The 15,034-nt window shown below is 39.7% G+C and overlaps 3 protein-coding genes across 3 annotated transcripts; 1 reads left to right on the forward strand and 2 right to left on the reverse strand.

Annotated features, from left to right (window-relative positions):
• Positions 1–71: 71 nt before the first annotated feature.
• On the reverse strand, positions 72–728 carry LOC105556499. Its single transcript, XM_012003597.1, has one exon. The coding sequence runs from the start codon at positions 726–728 to the stop codon at positions 72–74; it is 657 nt and encodes a 218-aa protein (XP_011858987.1).
• Positions 729–1,561: 833 nt separating this feature from the next.
• LOC105556498 lies at positions 1,562–3,824 on the reverse strand. The gene is made up of 5 exons (XM_012003596.1): positions 3,705–3,824; positions 3,125–3,301; positions 2,879–2,945; positions 2,541–2,783; positions 1,562–1,905 (listed from the first exon to the last, which is right to left on the reverse strand). Exons 2-5 carry the CDS (start codon positions 3,203–3,205, stop codon positions 1,895–1,897), a joined length of 402 nt encoding a protein of 133 aa, XP_011858986.1. The 5' UTR covers positions 3,206–3,301; positions 3,705–3,824; the 3' UTR covers positions 1,562–1,894.
• A 5,121-nt stretch (positions 3,825–8,945) lies between these two features.
• Positions 8,946–10,312, forward strand: LOC105556501. The gene is made up of 2 exons (XM_012003598.1): positions 8,946–9,416; positions 9,620–10,312. The coding sequence occupies exons 1-2, from the start codon at positions 8,946–8,948 to the stop codon at positions 10,310–10,312; spliced, it is 1,164 nt and encodes a 387-aa protein (XP_011858988.1).
• The last annotated feature ends 4,722 nt before the right edge of the window (positions 10,313–15,034 follow it).

The raw sequence follows: 15,034 nt of genomic DNA on the forward strand, positions 1-15,034 counted from the left end.
CCTTGTTATCCTTTGCGATATTCGGGAACTGCAACAATGCGTCGAGATGCGTCTCGATAATTAACATCTTATTATTTATCGTATGTATTCTTCAGAAGTGTCCAGGCGTTTTCGTAGTTCTCATCCGATATGCTGAATCCTTGAACCACCTGGAGCGCCTCTCCCTTTAGGATGCCAACTAAGTACTGGTGTTTCTGCATCGGCGATAAATCCTTATCGCTGTGTATCGTCGTTTCGAAGCTGTTCTTAAAGAACATCCATTTTGTGTAATCGCCGCTGAATTCGGGCAATTTGATTTCGGGCAACTTCGGCTTTGTCCTCCGTTGTCCCTCGTCCGTTGGTTCCAGTGCGCTGTGTTGACTTGCTGCTTGTTGTGCAGCAACCTGCTGTTTCGCCGCGACCTGCTGTTTCGCAGCCTGCCGATCGATGATATTTTGCGCTGTTGCCGCAGCCTTGTAGTAACAGCTTTCGAACAGATTTCGTTCCGCTTCGCCTTCCGCCTGTATCGCATCTGCTTGCTCGTCCGTCTGTGCTGGCCGAGCATCTATCTCGCCTTGAACTTCCTCGAATTTACCCCATAATTCTTCGAGCCTTCGTAAGCGGACTCGTGCGTCTGCCGCGCTCTTCACGTCCGCCGAATCAAAATACAACTGTATTCTTGTGACTTGCCCCTTTACGTAGGCACGCTTTTGCTTTAGCTTTCTCATATCCGAATCCGACTTCGACATCTCGGATTCAGTGATCTGGAACGTACTTTGACTAGAAAGCGATAGGAGACTGACTCACTCACCTTCCTTGCTTCGATGCCCACGCTGCGTCGATCCGCCGCGTTGAGGTTATGGAAGTTTTGCCTTGTTTCTCGCCACGGCGAGTGTGCAAGTTCCGTTCCTCGAATTGCCAATGTGGTATATCACCAAACTTGCGTAGTGATATAATGCTTACGCGTGAGCCTGCCTCGCCGCGTTGTATATGCGTGTGACGCTTTGTTTCGCGCGTCCTATCTTGCTGCGTGTCCGACGTCCTTTGGACTGCGGATGCTGTACGCGTGAGCCTGCCTCGCCGCGTTGTATATGCGTGTGACGCTTTGTTTCGCGCGTCCTACCTTGCTGCGTGTCCGACGTCCTCGGACTTGCTGCGCGTCCGACGTCCTTCGGACTGCGGATGCTGTACGCGTGAGCCTGCCTCGCCGCGTTGTACCTCCTCGTATCGCGATATGATGCTGGAACTATCTTTCCTGCGATGCACCGAAGCACGGGTCGTCACCGCCTTGCCGGTGTCGCGCCTTCGTTCTTGTCCCGGTTTTTCACGTTCAGTCTCTAATACCCCGGTCGTGTATTCACTCTGCCATTATGTTGGGCGCCATTATGTTGATTGTGGGAATGCTCGCAATAAATGCCGCTTTTAGTTTAGCTGAAATGCTTTATTTTATAACCAACTTATCTCTTTCGCCGCACAACATCTCCGCCATACTTTTCGTTACTACTCTCCTTCTCTTCCCCTTCTCCAACGCTAGCCTCGACGACCTGCCACTGCGCAAGTCAAATCCGCTCTCGCGAACAATTCCTCTGTTGCTTCAGATTGCGCAAATTTATCTATATGTAACACATTTCTACATGTTTTAAGTGCACTCGCAACGGATAAACTAAATATTTGGGCTGCTAAGCGAACATTCATCTTTTTTTTGTGATATTCTATATGCTGGTTTCGCATTTTGTTAGCCATATGTAAGCCTTTGTTTTCTTGAATTTCATGCAGAGATACGATATATTTCCATGATATATTCTCGTTATTCTTATTTATAATATTTTTGTAATCCCCAAAAGTGTTCCGTATCAGTTTTAACATGTGACACGGATCGAGGAATACATATATCTTCATCTTGGAGATAGGATGTTCAAACCATGTCTGTAAATTGTTAGGATTTATGTTACATTGTAAAATACGTATCATACTTAAATTAGATGCTGCACCATCACTCGTTAAAGTTTTTATATGTATTCCTGAATCATGCAACATTGATAAGCATTGATTAACTAAATTAGCTTTTTGTTCACCGTTCATGCCATTAATAAAAAAATAACCAATTGGTATTTTCCATAGCTCATTAATGCCGACAATTAAAAATACTAGCGCTTCTTTTGCAATACTACACTCCTCGCTCGCAATATTATTTCCTACATCACAATAACCGGAAAACTTTTTTCCATCATATTCGATATGCTGTTTTATTGCCATTTCGTCTAACATAAGAGCTCCAAGTAACACATTATTTGAACTTTTTACACGTTCTTTAATATATGTTAAAGCTTCCTTATTAAAACCGGGTTCACCATCTACACAACAATACCATTTGCTTAAAGTTTTTGGATGCGGAAGGCATGAATTAAAAGTTTCTCTAACGTACGAATATGCTCGTGGTGAATAGTAGTGCAACGTTATTGCAAAAGTTCGTAATGCAGGTGAAAACTTGCGAGTGAGTGGTATTCCTTTTGATTTTTTAATTACTCGTTTAAGTAAATTTGCATTTCCTGCTGCAATACCTTTTAAATTATAAAATTGTTCTTCTTGGAGAAAATTCTTTTCCTTTAAATGTTGAAATACTTTTGCCATATTTGCTATCTTTCTTTCCATACGTCTTGTTCTCTGTTTTAGAGCTTTTATTTTGGATTGATAGTGTTTTTTCGTTCTGTTTAACTCTTCCCTTAATTTTACCTTTTCCGGTGAATTATAAATCCTGCGAGGAGATACTGCAGTACCTTTACAAACTGTTAAAGATGATTGTGCTACAAAAGAGAAAACAAAATTTATTATGTGTATTGTAACACATGTATAATAAAAATATTTTTTCTACTACATGTTGAATCCAAAAAATACTTACATATGGTTTGGGTACCTCTTTCTTGCGTATTTCTGGTGGCTATCTTATTATGTATAAATAATTTAGACTATAAATAAGACATTAAAGCTTTAAAATCCATTTATCTTACAAACAAACAAAGCTATCAAAAGAAAATTATTTTAGAAAAAAATAATTTCTATCATATTTGCTGTCTGTAAAACTATGCTTCAATTTTTCTACTATATTCTAAATTAAGGAAGACATTTTGACTTTTTATTTAATTACCTCTTCCTGTATGTTTACCTGTGTAACATCAATGTTCTGTTCTGTGATTATTTGGTCAACATTCATAAGTACAGGTGTCATAGAACCTTTACTTTTCTTAAGTGGTCTGCCATCATTATGTGTCTCTAATTTTCTGGTGCATTGTTTTTTACACAATGTTGATGTTGGGTCAGCTAACTAAAAATATTAACATGCAACGTTTTTGTAATACAAGAAATCAAAAGTTATAAAAGGTTCTATAAATGAAAACCTAAATAAATAAGTTCAATATTAATATTCATCGCTGTCTCAACTTTCGTAATTGTTAATCCGTCAAGTAATGCATTTTATTTTTTATCTGTGAATCCATGTATAATTTGTTAGGTCATTGAAAAGGGCAATACATTAGTATGCCGAAACGTTTGACCATTTCTACATTTTGTTTATCTTTCGTTTAAAATATACATCATATACCAAACATCTATGATACCTCTCAATTGTCTTAATTATTTATTTATTTAATTAGGTTTTTGTAATACATTTTTCATATTTAATAATTAGTTGATATAATTTTTAAAAGTAGTCTTAATCTTAATCTTACAAAAGGAATTGCATCTTCTTTTAAACATATGCGTGTCTCAACAGATCCATAGAAATTTTCTATTTGAAAATGCAAGGAACATAATGCCGAATTTTGTGTTAAGGAACTTTCTGTTATATTTAAAACTGTGCACCACGCTTTTCTTCTTATTTCATTTTTGGGAAAACTACAACATAATACATATAATATCTCACTGAGCATAGTTGACTTCTAAGACATAATCAATGTGATCACTTACCATTATTGTTAATTGTAAAACATAAATAGCCGAACTTATGGATTGTATAATAAGTAGAAACATTTAACCATCTATTAGTTTCATGGAGATTACATACCTGATAGCACATAAGTCTCAGTTATGTTGCAGTTATGTTGCAAAGACGTTTCAATGTCTTTGCAGCATAACTACAACATACCTGAGACATAACAGAGACTTGTTGTGCTATTAGGAATTTTAAGAAAATTTATATATAGGAGACAATATATCTTATTGCTGGACATTTATGAGTGTCTTAAAAAAAATGACAATTTTTTCAATGACAATCCATGAGGAAGGCGTTTATAGGTTATTGTACAAAGAAGGTGAAACGCGTGAACATAGTAATTCTTGGATAATTAATGTAGCATTGTATTACATTGTCTAAATACATTTTTGTTACTTAATATTTGATAACTTAGAGCCTTTATACGATATATTTATATAATATGTCTTTATGTGCATACGTGAAAAATGATATTTTTTGAATCTTTTCTAGTTCCTCTTGTTTCTTCGATTTTCTTGATGATCTGTTGTTGCATCCACTCGCTACACAATGCACCATTTTTTAATTCTTTGTATTCTTTATAAATATATAAATCCGAGATTATGGCACACGTGCTTGCAATGCTTGCAACGAACTTTCTGTGGACTGCTTACCATCACGGAGATAATTTACCATTTACCATGTACAGTTCAATATACTGTACTAAATAATGCCGGCATTATCCGATAGATAGCAGCACGAGTGGCCCATAAAAACATGGCTGACGACGAAATCCCCCTCCCCACCAGTGCTTCACCCCCGCAACCACATGTTCCCTCCTTTACCTCCGTGACGAGGACTTAAAGGCGGAAAAGCGGTTTGATCGTTTGACTAAAATCTCTTGCCGCTATTGCGGGTCTGTTCTCAACAGATACTATTGCGGGCGGTGCGGCCGGTCTGTTCGGCGCGTGCATTAACCGCGAGTAGGATAGAACCGGTCTGTTCTTGTGAGGTTGCGTTACTCAGGTCGGATATCGACGCGGAGTACATATACGGGTGACGCGAAGCATTGTAAGATATGCAATAGAATCGGAAGCGCATTATATAGACGCGCTGCTCTGTCGGAGGTGAGGCGGTCTTATCCATCGTGTAAAGTGTCGCGAAGTATTCTGAAATACGTAATAGACTGGCGTGCGTATTGTGCGATTCTCGCGGCGGGTCGTCTCGGCCGACGGCGTGTGCGATGTACTGGACTCCCGTGCGATAAGTGCGGCGGTCCTCATAAGGACCTTGTATATGGTTAGGACGTTATTAGGTGGTAGTCATCGGTAGAGATGGCGTACTGCATGAAAGATCTTCTGGCGGAGATGAAGCGTGGGCTCCAGGAACATTTAATGGATCCCCTGAGCTTCCGCACGCTCGCATCGAGGGAGAAGCTCATTGGCTGGGAAATTGATGGCACATTGGACTTGCACTCGTCTAAATCAGACGCGGAGTGGAGGTCCTTGTTGGACAAGGTGGTTGACCAATTTCAGAGGGACTTTTACGCCTTCGACGATGACACGTTGGAGTATCTGGAGGCGTGGATGGAGAAGGTGGTTATCCAACCTAAGCGGAAGAAGGGAGGGAAATCGGCCGGTACCCGGACCCCCCCGAAAGTACGCTTAGCTGACGGCGGGACGCAGACGGAATTGCGAGAATCAGCGTCGATAGGCATTCAAACGGAGGAGGAAATCAAGGAGGAGGACGGACCGCCTCTTCAGGCGGTCCGTCCTCCGAGAAGGCTACCCAGACTGAGGGGGAGCCTAATCAGAGGGCGGAGGGACGCGAGGCGGAATCACCGAGGGCACGTGAGCGCTCGGTGATGTCGGTGGCTGTTCAAGTTGACTCTGGACTGGACATGGAATCGTGCCCCGCGAGAGAGGAAAATATAACGGAGCCTAGTTCTCCACGGACGGCTGGGTCCGTAGTAGAGGACAACATTAGTGGTAAACTCTTGCTGGAGCATAGTGCCCAACTGGCCGCTATAAATGAGGGTTTGGCGCGTTTGCGCTCGGACATGGATGTGATAATGGGACGACTTCCTCCAAAAACTACGAGGGATATAATGATCGGCTCCCCGCTGGTTGCCTCTACTCCGGTCACGAGCACCGGCGACACTACTTCCCTTTCGGAAGTGGTAAAGCGGGGGAAGACAAAAAGAAGGACCAAGAGGAAACTCACGGTGGAAGTTGTCTCGAGCGATGTCCGCAAATCGCTTGAGAACGAGACAACGGAGAGGAGGGAATCAACCCCGGTTGGTCCGTTGCGCTCTGGGGCGCGGCGGAATCTCCTGTCTGCGACTGTGCGAGTGCGCGGTCGAGGTGGCACGGCTAGCATGGAGTTGCTGCAGAGGGCGAGAAGCGGGATCCTGCTATCTGAGGTCGGGGTCCGCTCGGTCAGAGTTCGGCGAGATGACGCGGGATTCGCCGTGCGGATTCTGGATCCGGATGCGGCTGCTGGTGCGGAACGTTTAAGCTGTAGGCTGACTGAGGTGCTTGGAGAGGATGCTGCGGTGTCCCTGGAGACGCCGTACAGCGAAGCGATTTTGTTTGGCTTCGACGATTCGGTTGTCATGGAGGATATTAGAGAGGCTTTGCGGAAATTCGACAACTGTCGTGATTTGGAAGTACAGATCGGCTCTCCGCGTCGAATGAGGAACGGCTTAAGGTCGGTCTGGGTGAGGGGCCCTTCCCCTATGATCGCTAGCGTGACTTTGGCCGGACGTGTCGATTTGGGATGGCTATCATCTGCTAAGGTGGAGGCAGTAGCCGATAGGCCGGTGCAGTGCTTCAAGTGCTGGCACTTCGGACATACCAGACTCAAATGCATGGCTGGGATAGATAGGGCCTCAGCCTGCTATAAATGTGGAACGGATGGTCATCACAGCTCAAATTGTGGAAATGAGGTGATATGTGCTATATGCAGAGACTCTCTCTTGTGGTCATCGACTTGGGTCGATTGCATGTGGAGCGCTGCGGGCTGCGAGGAGCAGGACACAGCAACAGAAGACGTGTGGACGCGGATCCGAGGATTCTGCATCATCGGATCAGTAATGGTCGCGCTAGGATACAAGATTGTAAATACCCTGGCATTGAGGGGAAACTGCGCATGAGGTTAGCGTAGCTTTGTTACATAGCGCTGTTTGTAAACGCGTATATGATATTATTAAGTGCGCGCGATATTTGTGGCATTATAATTGTAGGATTCTTCGTCACACTTATCGTCTTGTCGGTCCTGTTTGTGTGCATGGATTTGCGTGTAGGCATAATAAGATGTACACTGTAGCAGGTATGTGGTTGTCCATAATGGGGGGAGACACCTAGCCCTTTTGATCCATAGGGGAGTCATTATATTTTATTTGAACATCTGGCTAGAGTGTATTGTCGTGTGGACCACCCCACTCCGCCGTCCTAACAAGGAGAGAGGTATAAATGAGTTTGTTCCATCTGGTGTGAATATGTATGTATGAATATATGTATATATGTGTGAATGGTTAGGACGGTGGGCGTGTCGTAAGCCGCCTGTGGTCGGAGGCTATAAAGCCTGTCACTGTTGGGCGGGTCACTTCCGACGTAATGCCCTCGACGGGTCTGCCGGGGTGACTCTCCTATAGTGCGGAGGATGGTCCAGGAGAGGGGTTTTTTAGCCTGGTATACCCGCTTCACGGGGAGTCCGGGTATATCCTCGGGGTTCGGCTGCCCCGGGTCGAATGCATAAAGCATTTTTCCCCTGCTCTCGAGAAAAAAAAGGCCGCGTATTGAGCGACCGCTTCCTCTCTTCCGAGGCACGAGCTGAGTGCCGATTCCGCCACGGTTCGATGCGTAATGAGCACGAGCCGGTACAAGAACCCGCGAGCTGAGCGGCACCGTCACAACACACCGACCTAACCTCCCGTTCCACACACGTGTCGTAAGCTGTCACCGGCAGCCGCGACGCGCGCCGCGACCGCGTCCGCCGAACCGCGCTTGCGATAACAGCGCGACCGAACCGAGCTTACCGCGCTCGCGCCGCCGAACGCCGATACCGAACATACCGCGCTCCCGCCGCCGAAACCGAACACACTCGAATCCCGGCCCGCGAATCATATAGTCGTAAGGGTGACGTCCCATGACGCGTATCGCGATACGCGCGTATCGGGCGTATCAAACTTCACGACCAATCACGGACGATCCGCCGTTTTCGATACGCCGAATTTGGTTTCTTATGTCACATGGAGCGGATTACGCGGAAGCGGATCAACGGATCGCCAATCACAGGACTGTTACGACGGAATTTTTTAAAGAGTTCTATCAGAATTGTCCCGTGATTGGCAATTCGCTCATTCCGCTTCCGCACAATCCGCTCCATGTGACATAAGGGACCAAATTCGGCGTACTGAATACACACAAGCAGATATATATATGAATACATCAATCACTACTTGGCAATGCTGCTGAACTAAGATCGGAATTATATTCTAGTGGCAGTAAGAACAAAAACCTTTATGGAAAAAATTCTTAATAACTTGGGAGGTAGGCGTTTATAATTTGTGCATGAACGTGTGTGCGTGCACGTGCGTGTGTGTATACTGTCTTTTGGATGTTTTTCTGTCAGAAGTTTCATTCCTAGTCATGTTTAATAATATAAAAAATTTACTGCGAAAAATATTACCTCAATCAAGGTTTGAACCTGAACTTTGGCTTAATGTTAATTAATGTCAAGTTTATTTTTGCTTTACAGTAAGCATTTATTAAATTTTAAATTGTTTATTATTATATCAATTTAATTAAATATGGAAATTATTCTTTTTATAGCAAAAAGAATGGATTCAGAAAGTGTATTACTTGCTGTTTGCTGTTTAGTAAATAAATTAAAACGATCGAGGCACAATATTTTTTATCAGAAAGAATTACGGCGTAAAATATTTCTATTATTTGCGCTTTACTCAACTGTAGTAAGCAAAGAGAAGTCTAAGAAAATGCGTCGATATTGGGTGAGACCTTTATTTTCTGAACATCGGCGATTGTTACAAGGAGCGAGTAAGAATCTTGTAAAAGAAATGGAAACTGAGGACAAAGGAAAATTTATCAATTATTTCCGAATGGATCCTATAATATTCAAAGAATTACTTAAAATCATCGGTCCATTTATAGTTAAACAACATGTTATACGAGAACCAATTCCTCCTGAAACACGTTTGCATATAACACTTCGATATTTGGCATCAGGAGACAGTATGGCGTCTATCTCATATGCCTATCGACTTGGCCATAATACTGTGTCGAAAATAATATCAGAGACCTGCGAGAAAATATGGAATATTTTAAAGGAAACAGTGTTTCATTATGACAGTCCAAAGAATTGGGAAAAACTTGCTGACGAATTCGAGCAACTTTGGAATTATCCAAATTGTGTAGGCTGTATTGACGGAAAGCACATTGCACTGCAGGTATATAAACAAAGGTTTTTTCTTATAAATTTTGATTAAAATAACTAACTACACACTACGTATTTATACTTCATATCACACGAATAATTTATTATAAGGAATATTAGTCAAAGTATGTTGGTTTATAATTATTGTGAAGTACCTTTTCTTATTAATGTTCAATGAATGATATAATTATATACATATACAATTTTTGAATACAGGCTCCGCCAAATAGTGGCTCAACATATTTCAATTATAAGAAATACCATAGCATAATTTTGTTGGCGATAAGCGATGCAAAATACCGTTTTACTATGGCCGACATTGGTGCAGAAGGGAGACAAAGCGATGGGGGAGTTTTTAAAAATAGTGATATAGGAAGACATTTTGAGGAAGGTACATTCAAGTTACCAAATGTTAAGCCTGTCGAAAGTAGTGGACCAGCATTGCCTTATGTGTTGTTAGCCGACGAGGCCTTTCCATTAACAACGTATATGATGAGACCGTATCCGCGAAGTAGCAGTTTGGATCTGAGGAAGAAAGTTTTCAATTATAGACTCAGTCGAGCAAGACGGGTTGTCGAAAGCGCTTTCGGGATTTTAGCAGCAAGATGGAGGATTTATAGAAAACCTATAATTGCAAGTGTTGCAAATGCACGAAAAATTGTTCAAGCAACAATCGCCCTCCACAATTTCATCATTATTAATGAGGAAAAATTGCTTTCAAAAAATATATATGCACATATAACTCCAGAAGATCGCAATATCATTTCTCAAGGATTTAGCTCATTGCCAGTTACTAGAGGCAAATTCGTTAAGAATGGTATCGAAATTCGAAATGCTTATGCAGATTTCTTTGTTGGCTCTGGTGCAGTGCCATTTCAGTGGCAGAAGGCAATGGATAATGACTTTTGAGGTATACTATTTGAGATTACTTTTGAGATATACTATTTGACAATAACCTTTTTTGTGATGAACTATTCATACATAAAAACTTTACTGCGTGTATTATACATAAAACTATAAACTACGTAAATACATATCACAGATCAATAATAGTTATTAAAAAAAAATTTCAAAGTAGAGATAAGTTTTGTTCCAATTCAAACAGTTGCGATAGAATTTGTATTTCAAATTGATTTCTTTCACGTAATGGAAGAGCTCGTAATCTGTCTCCTATTTGGAGTAAAAATCCATCGACTGCATCTGGTTTTCTCACGGGTTCACTTTCTAGGGCTGATAATATAGCTTTTGTTACATCTGAGGTATCATGCACCTTTACTTCTTAAAAATAATAAAATATTAACGTCAATACATTATAGATATATCAGAAAGTTAATATATAGTTAATATAAATCATGTATTTGATTTGAATTAGATTTTTAATTTATTACTAAAACTTTTATTACTAAAACTACTATTATCTAGCATTTTAAGCAAAAATAATTGCATAAATAAATAATACTAACTTTTTTTCTGTTGCAAATTCTGTTGTTGACTCCATGATTGGGGGAAAGAGTCACTTGCCCTTGATTTCTCACTTTCATTAGAAGAGTTTGATGTTTGTGGTACTGTAATCTGTACAGGATTTTCAATTACTGTACCATTAGCAATAGTTTTATCCGGCAAACTGATGACAGTCCTGTAAAATACAATACATTATATTCTTATTTTTTACATATTACAGACCAATAAATATTAGATAAGCAAATATAATACATACGATGATTTCCCTACAACATCGTCAAGAAATTTCATTTGGTTATATAAGCTGAATCCTAGTTTTGAAATTTTCGAGAATTTTGCAGCTGATCCGCTTGGAATGTATTCGGTTTCTTTACGTTTTGCTTTCACATAACTGTCGCGCAGTTGCTTCCATCTTTTCTGTATCGAGTCTAAATTAGTTTCTTCTTCTGTATTAAAAAAAATAAACGAGTATATTTTTATCTCTTCAGATTATTTTATTAATTATTGGCGAAAATAAAAATCGGAGCGTAAGGCAAGCATAAGTAGAGACTGCCAGAAAAGTAAATGAAACTCCTAGGAAGCATAAATTGAAACAACGGAATGTAAAAGAAGCATTTTAAGAAGTTAACGATTTTTTACGTTTTGCTGTTTCAATTTATACTTCTTAGGAGTTTCATTTACTTTTCTGCCAGTCTTTACTTACACTTGCCTTACGCTGCAATCTTCATTTTCGCCAGGATTATAATTTTAAACACAATCAAATAAAATTTTCAACTCGACCGTACCTGGCTATGTGTTGAAAAACACATACATACAATTCATTGCGAAAAATATTACCTCAGCCAGGGTTTTATTTTTCGCAATGAATTGTATGTGTTTTTCAACACATAGCCAGGTACGGTCGAGTTGAAAATTTAATTTGATTGTGTTTATCTTACCCTGGTGATTTTCAAAAATTAATTCTTGATAATTATAATTTTAATTCCTGATAAAAAATAATAAATAATAATTATGTCTGAGTTTATTTAATTACCACATATTTACACGAATAAGAAGAAAGTAAATTACAAAGAAATAAATTTAAAGAAATAGACTAATTTTAATTCAAAACAAAATTTAAAAAATTCTTATTTCGACAATTCGATTAAATTAATTTTTGTTTGATGAATATATAGAATACTCAAAATTGGATGGTATATGTTGAATGGTATAAGTTATATGTAGAACATACAAAGTTGGATGATATAGTATATCCTATAAGTTACATACCTCCCAAGTCATTAAGGACTTCTTTCCATAAAGTTTTTTTTTCAAACTTGTCCTTTCTTTTACCGGAATTCGATGATCATATAATGCTGATCTTGCTTGGACTGCAGCTATGAGACGTTCGTTATAATCTTCTACATCAATGTTTATTTGATTCGTTGATGATTTATCCTCTGAATCAATGTTTATTTGATTCGTTGATGAATTATCCTCTGAATCAGTGTTTATTTGATTCGTTGGTGACTGATCCTTTTCAACTGTTAAAATTTATACGTATATTAAAACTGACACTTGTATGGATAATAGAGCTACAAATTGTGATTGATGCACTTGTTATTAAAACTACTTACCAATCGTTACAATGTTACAGTCGTTTATATGTAACAAATGTATATCTGAGTCAAAAAATTGAAAACATTTATGGTTTAATAAGCTTGTGTGCACACATTGTACGATCCGACCACAATATCCACATTTTACAGGCTACAAACAAAATTAATACAATAATTAAACCACGTAGAAGAATTGCATGACGACCAATGGCTGGCAAATTCTAATTAAAGAAATTCATTGCGAAAAATATTACCTCAGCCAGGGCTTGAACCTGGACCTCCCTCTCGCTAGGCGGGCGTCTCAACCAATTGCCTCAGTGGTCGAATTGGTTGAGACGCCCGCCTAGCGAGAGGGAGGTCCAGGTTCAAGCCCTGGCTGAGGTAATATTTTTCGCAATGAACTTCTTTAATTTGAATTTGCCAGCCATTGGTCGTCATGCAACTCTTCTACGTGGTTTAATCATTTACTGGCGATGAATAATTCTTTACGTGTTAATACAATACTATTTCATCTTCCTCATATTACTGGTTACTCATTTTCATAGCTGTCGAGTTCAAATAATGGTTGATATGTCATATCGTCAGCCTAATTAGAAAACCTTCTGACCTCAATTTTTGACAAAATTTAGATATTTATTTCGATCAACTTATCTCGAGATTTTGTACTGTTTAGAAAAATTTCCTGTAAAATTATAATTTAGTGAGTTAGGCTTTCTAATTAGGCCGATGATATAATTAGCGCGTGTTATTTCATATTAAATACATAAGATAATGCACGAATGTATTATAATAAGATGGAAGAACAAACTGATTCGTGCACACTTCTAACCTCAAAATTGTATATTTAATTTATAATTATAATTCTGTCTCGGCAACTTATGTGTGTATTAATTTATCTAAAACTTAAATAATATTATTTAAAAAATATTTACCGGGGTTGTATTTTCCTTATTTTCCATTTTATATGTTTGTCAGCTGTCCGTTGTAACGGTGTACGCATACGCTCCGCTCAATTAGAACTTTAGCGGATCGTCGGCGTATCAAAAACGGCGGATCGTCCGTGATTGGTCGACGAGTTGATACGCCCGATACGCGCGTATCGCGATACGCGTCATGGGACGTCACCCTAACGTCTCAGCAGCGCAGCGCGCCAGCATTCAAGTACAAAGATCGCCGCCGAAGCGGACTTAGATTATAAGCGATTAGTATTAAGTATTAGTATTAAGTGTTGCGAGCGATAGTATTAAGGAATAGCTGTAAGTACGGAGAACTAGAATAAAATAGTCTTTTACTGAAATTATAAGTCTCATCCTTCACTCTTCGACCAGCCCACCGACCGAACCTTGGAATCTCCAGGCTATCCGTAGCTCAAAAATTCCAATGTTACAGTACTACATATAATCTTATTAATTTACTCATTGTATTCGCGCTATGTCAAAATAGCGCGAATACAATGAGTAAATTCCTCCCGACATAACGGACATTTTTTTATTTCTAACCGTTGTTCGCAGTCATTACAAATACACAAGTGCCCGCATGGCACAAACATACGAGTTGCAGTTATATTTCAGCATATACAACATGCACCGCTTATGGGGAGAAAACTAAGTAGAAGCACGAAAATAAGCGATTTTTGAACAATTTTTTTAGAGGTAATAAAATAATCGCATCAATTTCAACTTTTGGCATACTTTAATTATAGGTGTCAAGTACTAAAAAAATTTTTTTACAAAAGAAAATGGCGGCGTTACAGGCTTCACAATTTGGCATCTTTTGCGCGAGGTGGAAAAAGGCTGCCATCGTCACGTTTTTTGTAGCGGTCTGAAACAAAAAACAAAAAAATTTTTCGATTACTTATGAGTTTAGGCGAAGGATATACCTATAAGATTATAAAAAAGTGCAAAATTAAAAATTTGGTAGGCATTAATCAAAAAATTCAAATTTTCGATACTATTTTTTCTACACTGTTTAATCCAAAAAAGTAATTTATTTACGCGATATCCTTACAACTTTAGGTATATCCTTTCGATAATATTATAGACTAAAACCTCTCCAAATTTCAGCCCGATCGATCAACAACTTTTTGAGCTACAGTGGCAGCAGTTTTTGAAAATGCAGTTTCGAGATAATCGCATTTAAAGTTTCACTACGATAAAACTATTAGTTTTAGTGACTTACCGCTCAATCAGCAATTCCAGGCCCATACAATAGTCCTTCAGTTTCCTCGAAAAATGTATTATTTTCCAGTTGGAGTTGTTTTCGGGCTGTACGAACAATTTTTTTGCACTTGCACTCACACCGTCGTCACTTGAACTCATCTCGAAATTTTCACCGCTGCTGGTTGCAAATTGATTCCCTTGAAAATGTCTTTTCTTAGGATGGTTTCGAGCGATGTTACCTCGCGATCCTTTAGGATAGTTTGGCATTTTAAATTCAGATATCACGAGACACGGTAGTGTCTCGCGCCAAGTATAAGCGACTAAGTATAAGCGACAAGCCTAACCACGCGCGCGACACCACCGTGTAAGTTTACGCGAGTACACGAGTTGACGGGCCCTCAGATTTTCGGACC

The sequence above is a fragment of the Vollenhovia emeryi genome, unplaced genomic scaffold (assembly GCF_000949405.1).
Source record: "Vollenhovia emeryi isolate VEMERY1.0 unplaced genomic scaffold, V.emery_V1.0 DF939976.1, whole genome shotgun sequence".
Classification (NCBI taxonomy): domain Eukaryota; kingdom Metazoa; phylum Arthropoda; class Insecta; order Hymenoptera; family Formicidae; genus Vollenhovia; species Vollenhovia emeryi.

Excerpts from the sequence above, each read along its gene's own strand:
- LOC105556499 (XM_012003597.1), bottom strand. The coding sequence starts at position 728 with ATGTCGAAGTCGGATTCGGATATGAGAAAGCTAAAGCAAAAGCGTGCC.
- LOC105556498 (XM_012003596.1), bottom strand. The coding sequence starts at position 3,205 with ATGACACCTGTACTTATGAATGTTGACCAAATAATCACAGAACAGAAC. Across the intron at positions 2,946-3,124 it reads AGGTAAACATACAGGAAGAG|TCTAAATTATTTATACATAA; the intron begins GTAATTAAATAA and ends TCTTATTTATAG. Across the intron at positions 2,784-2,878 it reads AAGAGGTACCCAAACCATAT|CACAATCATCTTTAACAGTT; the intron begins GTAAGTATTTTT and ends TCTCTTTTGTAG.
- LOC105556501 (XM_012003598.1), top strand. The coding sequence starts at position 8,946 with ATGCGTCGATATTGGGTGAGACCTTTATTTTCTGAACATCGGCGATTG. Across the intron at positions 9,417-9,619 it reads GAAAGCACATTGCACTGCAG|GCTCCGCCAAATAGTGGCTC; the intron begins GTATATAAACAA and ends TTTTGAATACAG.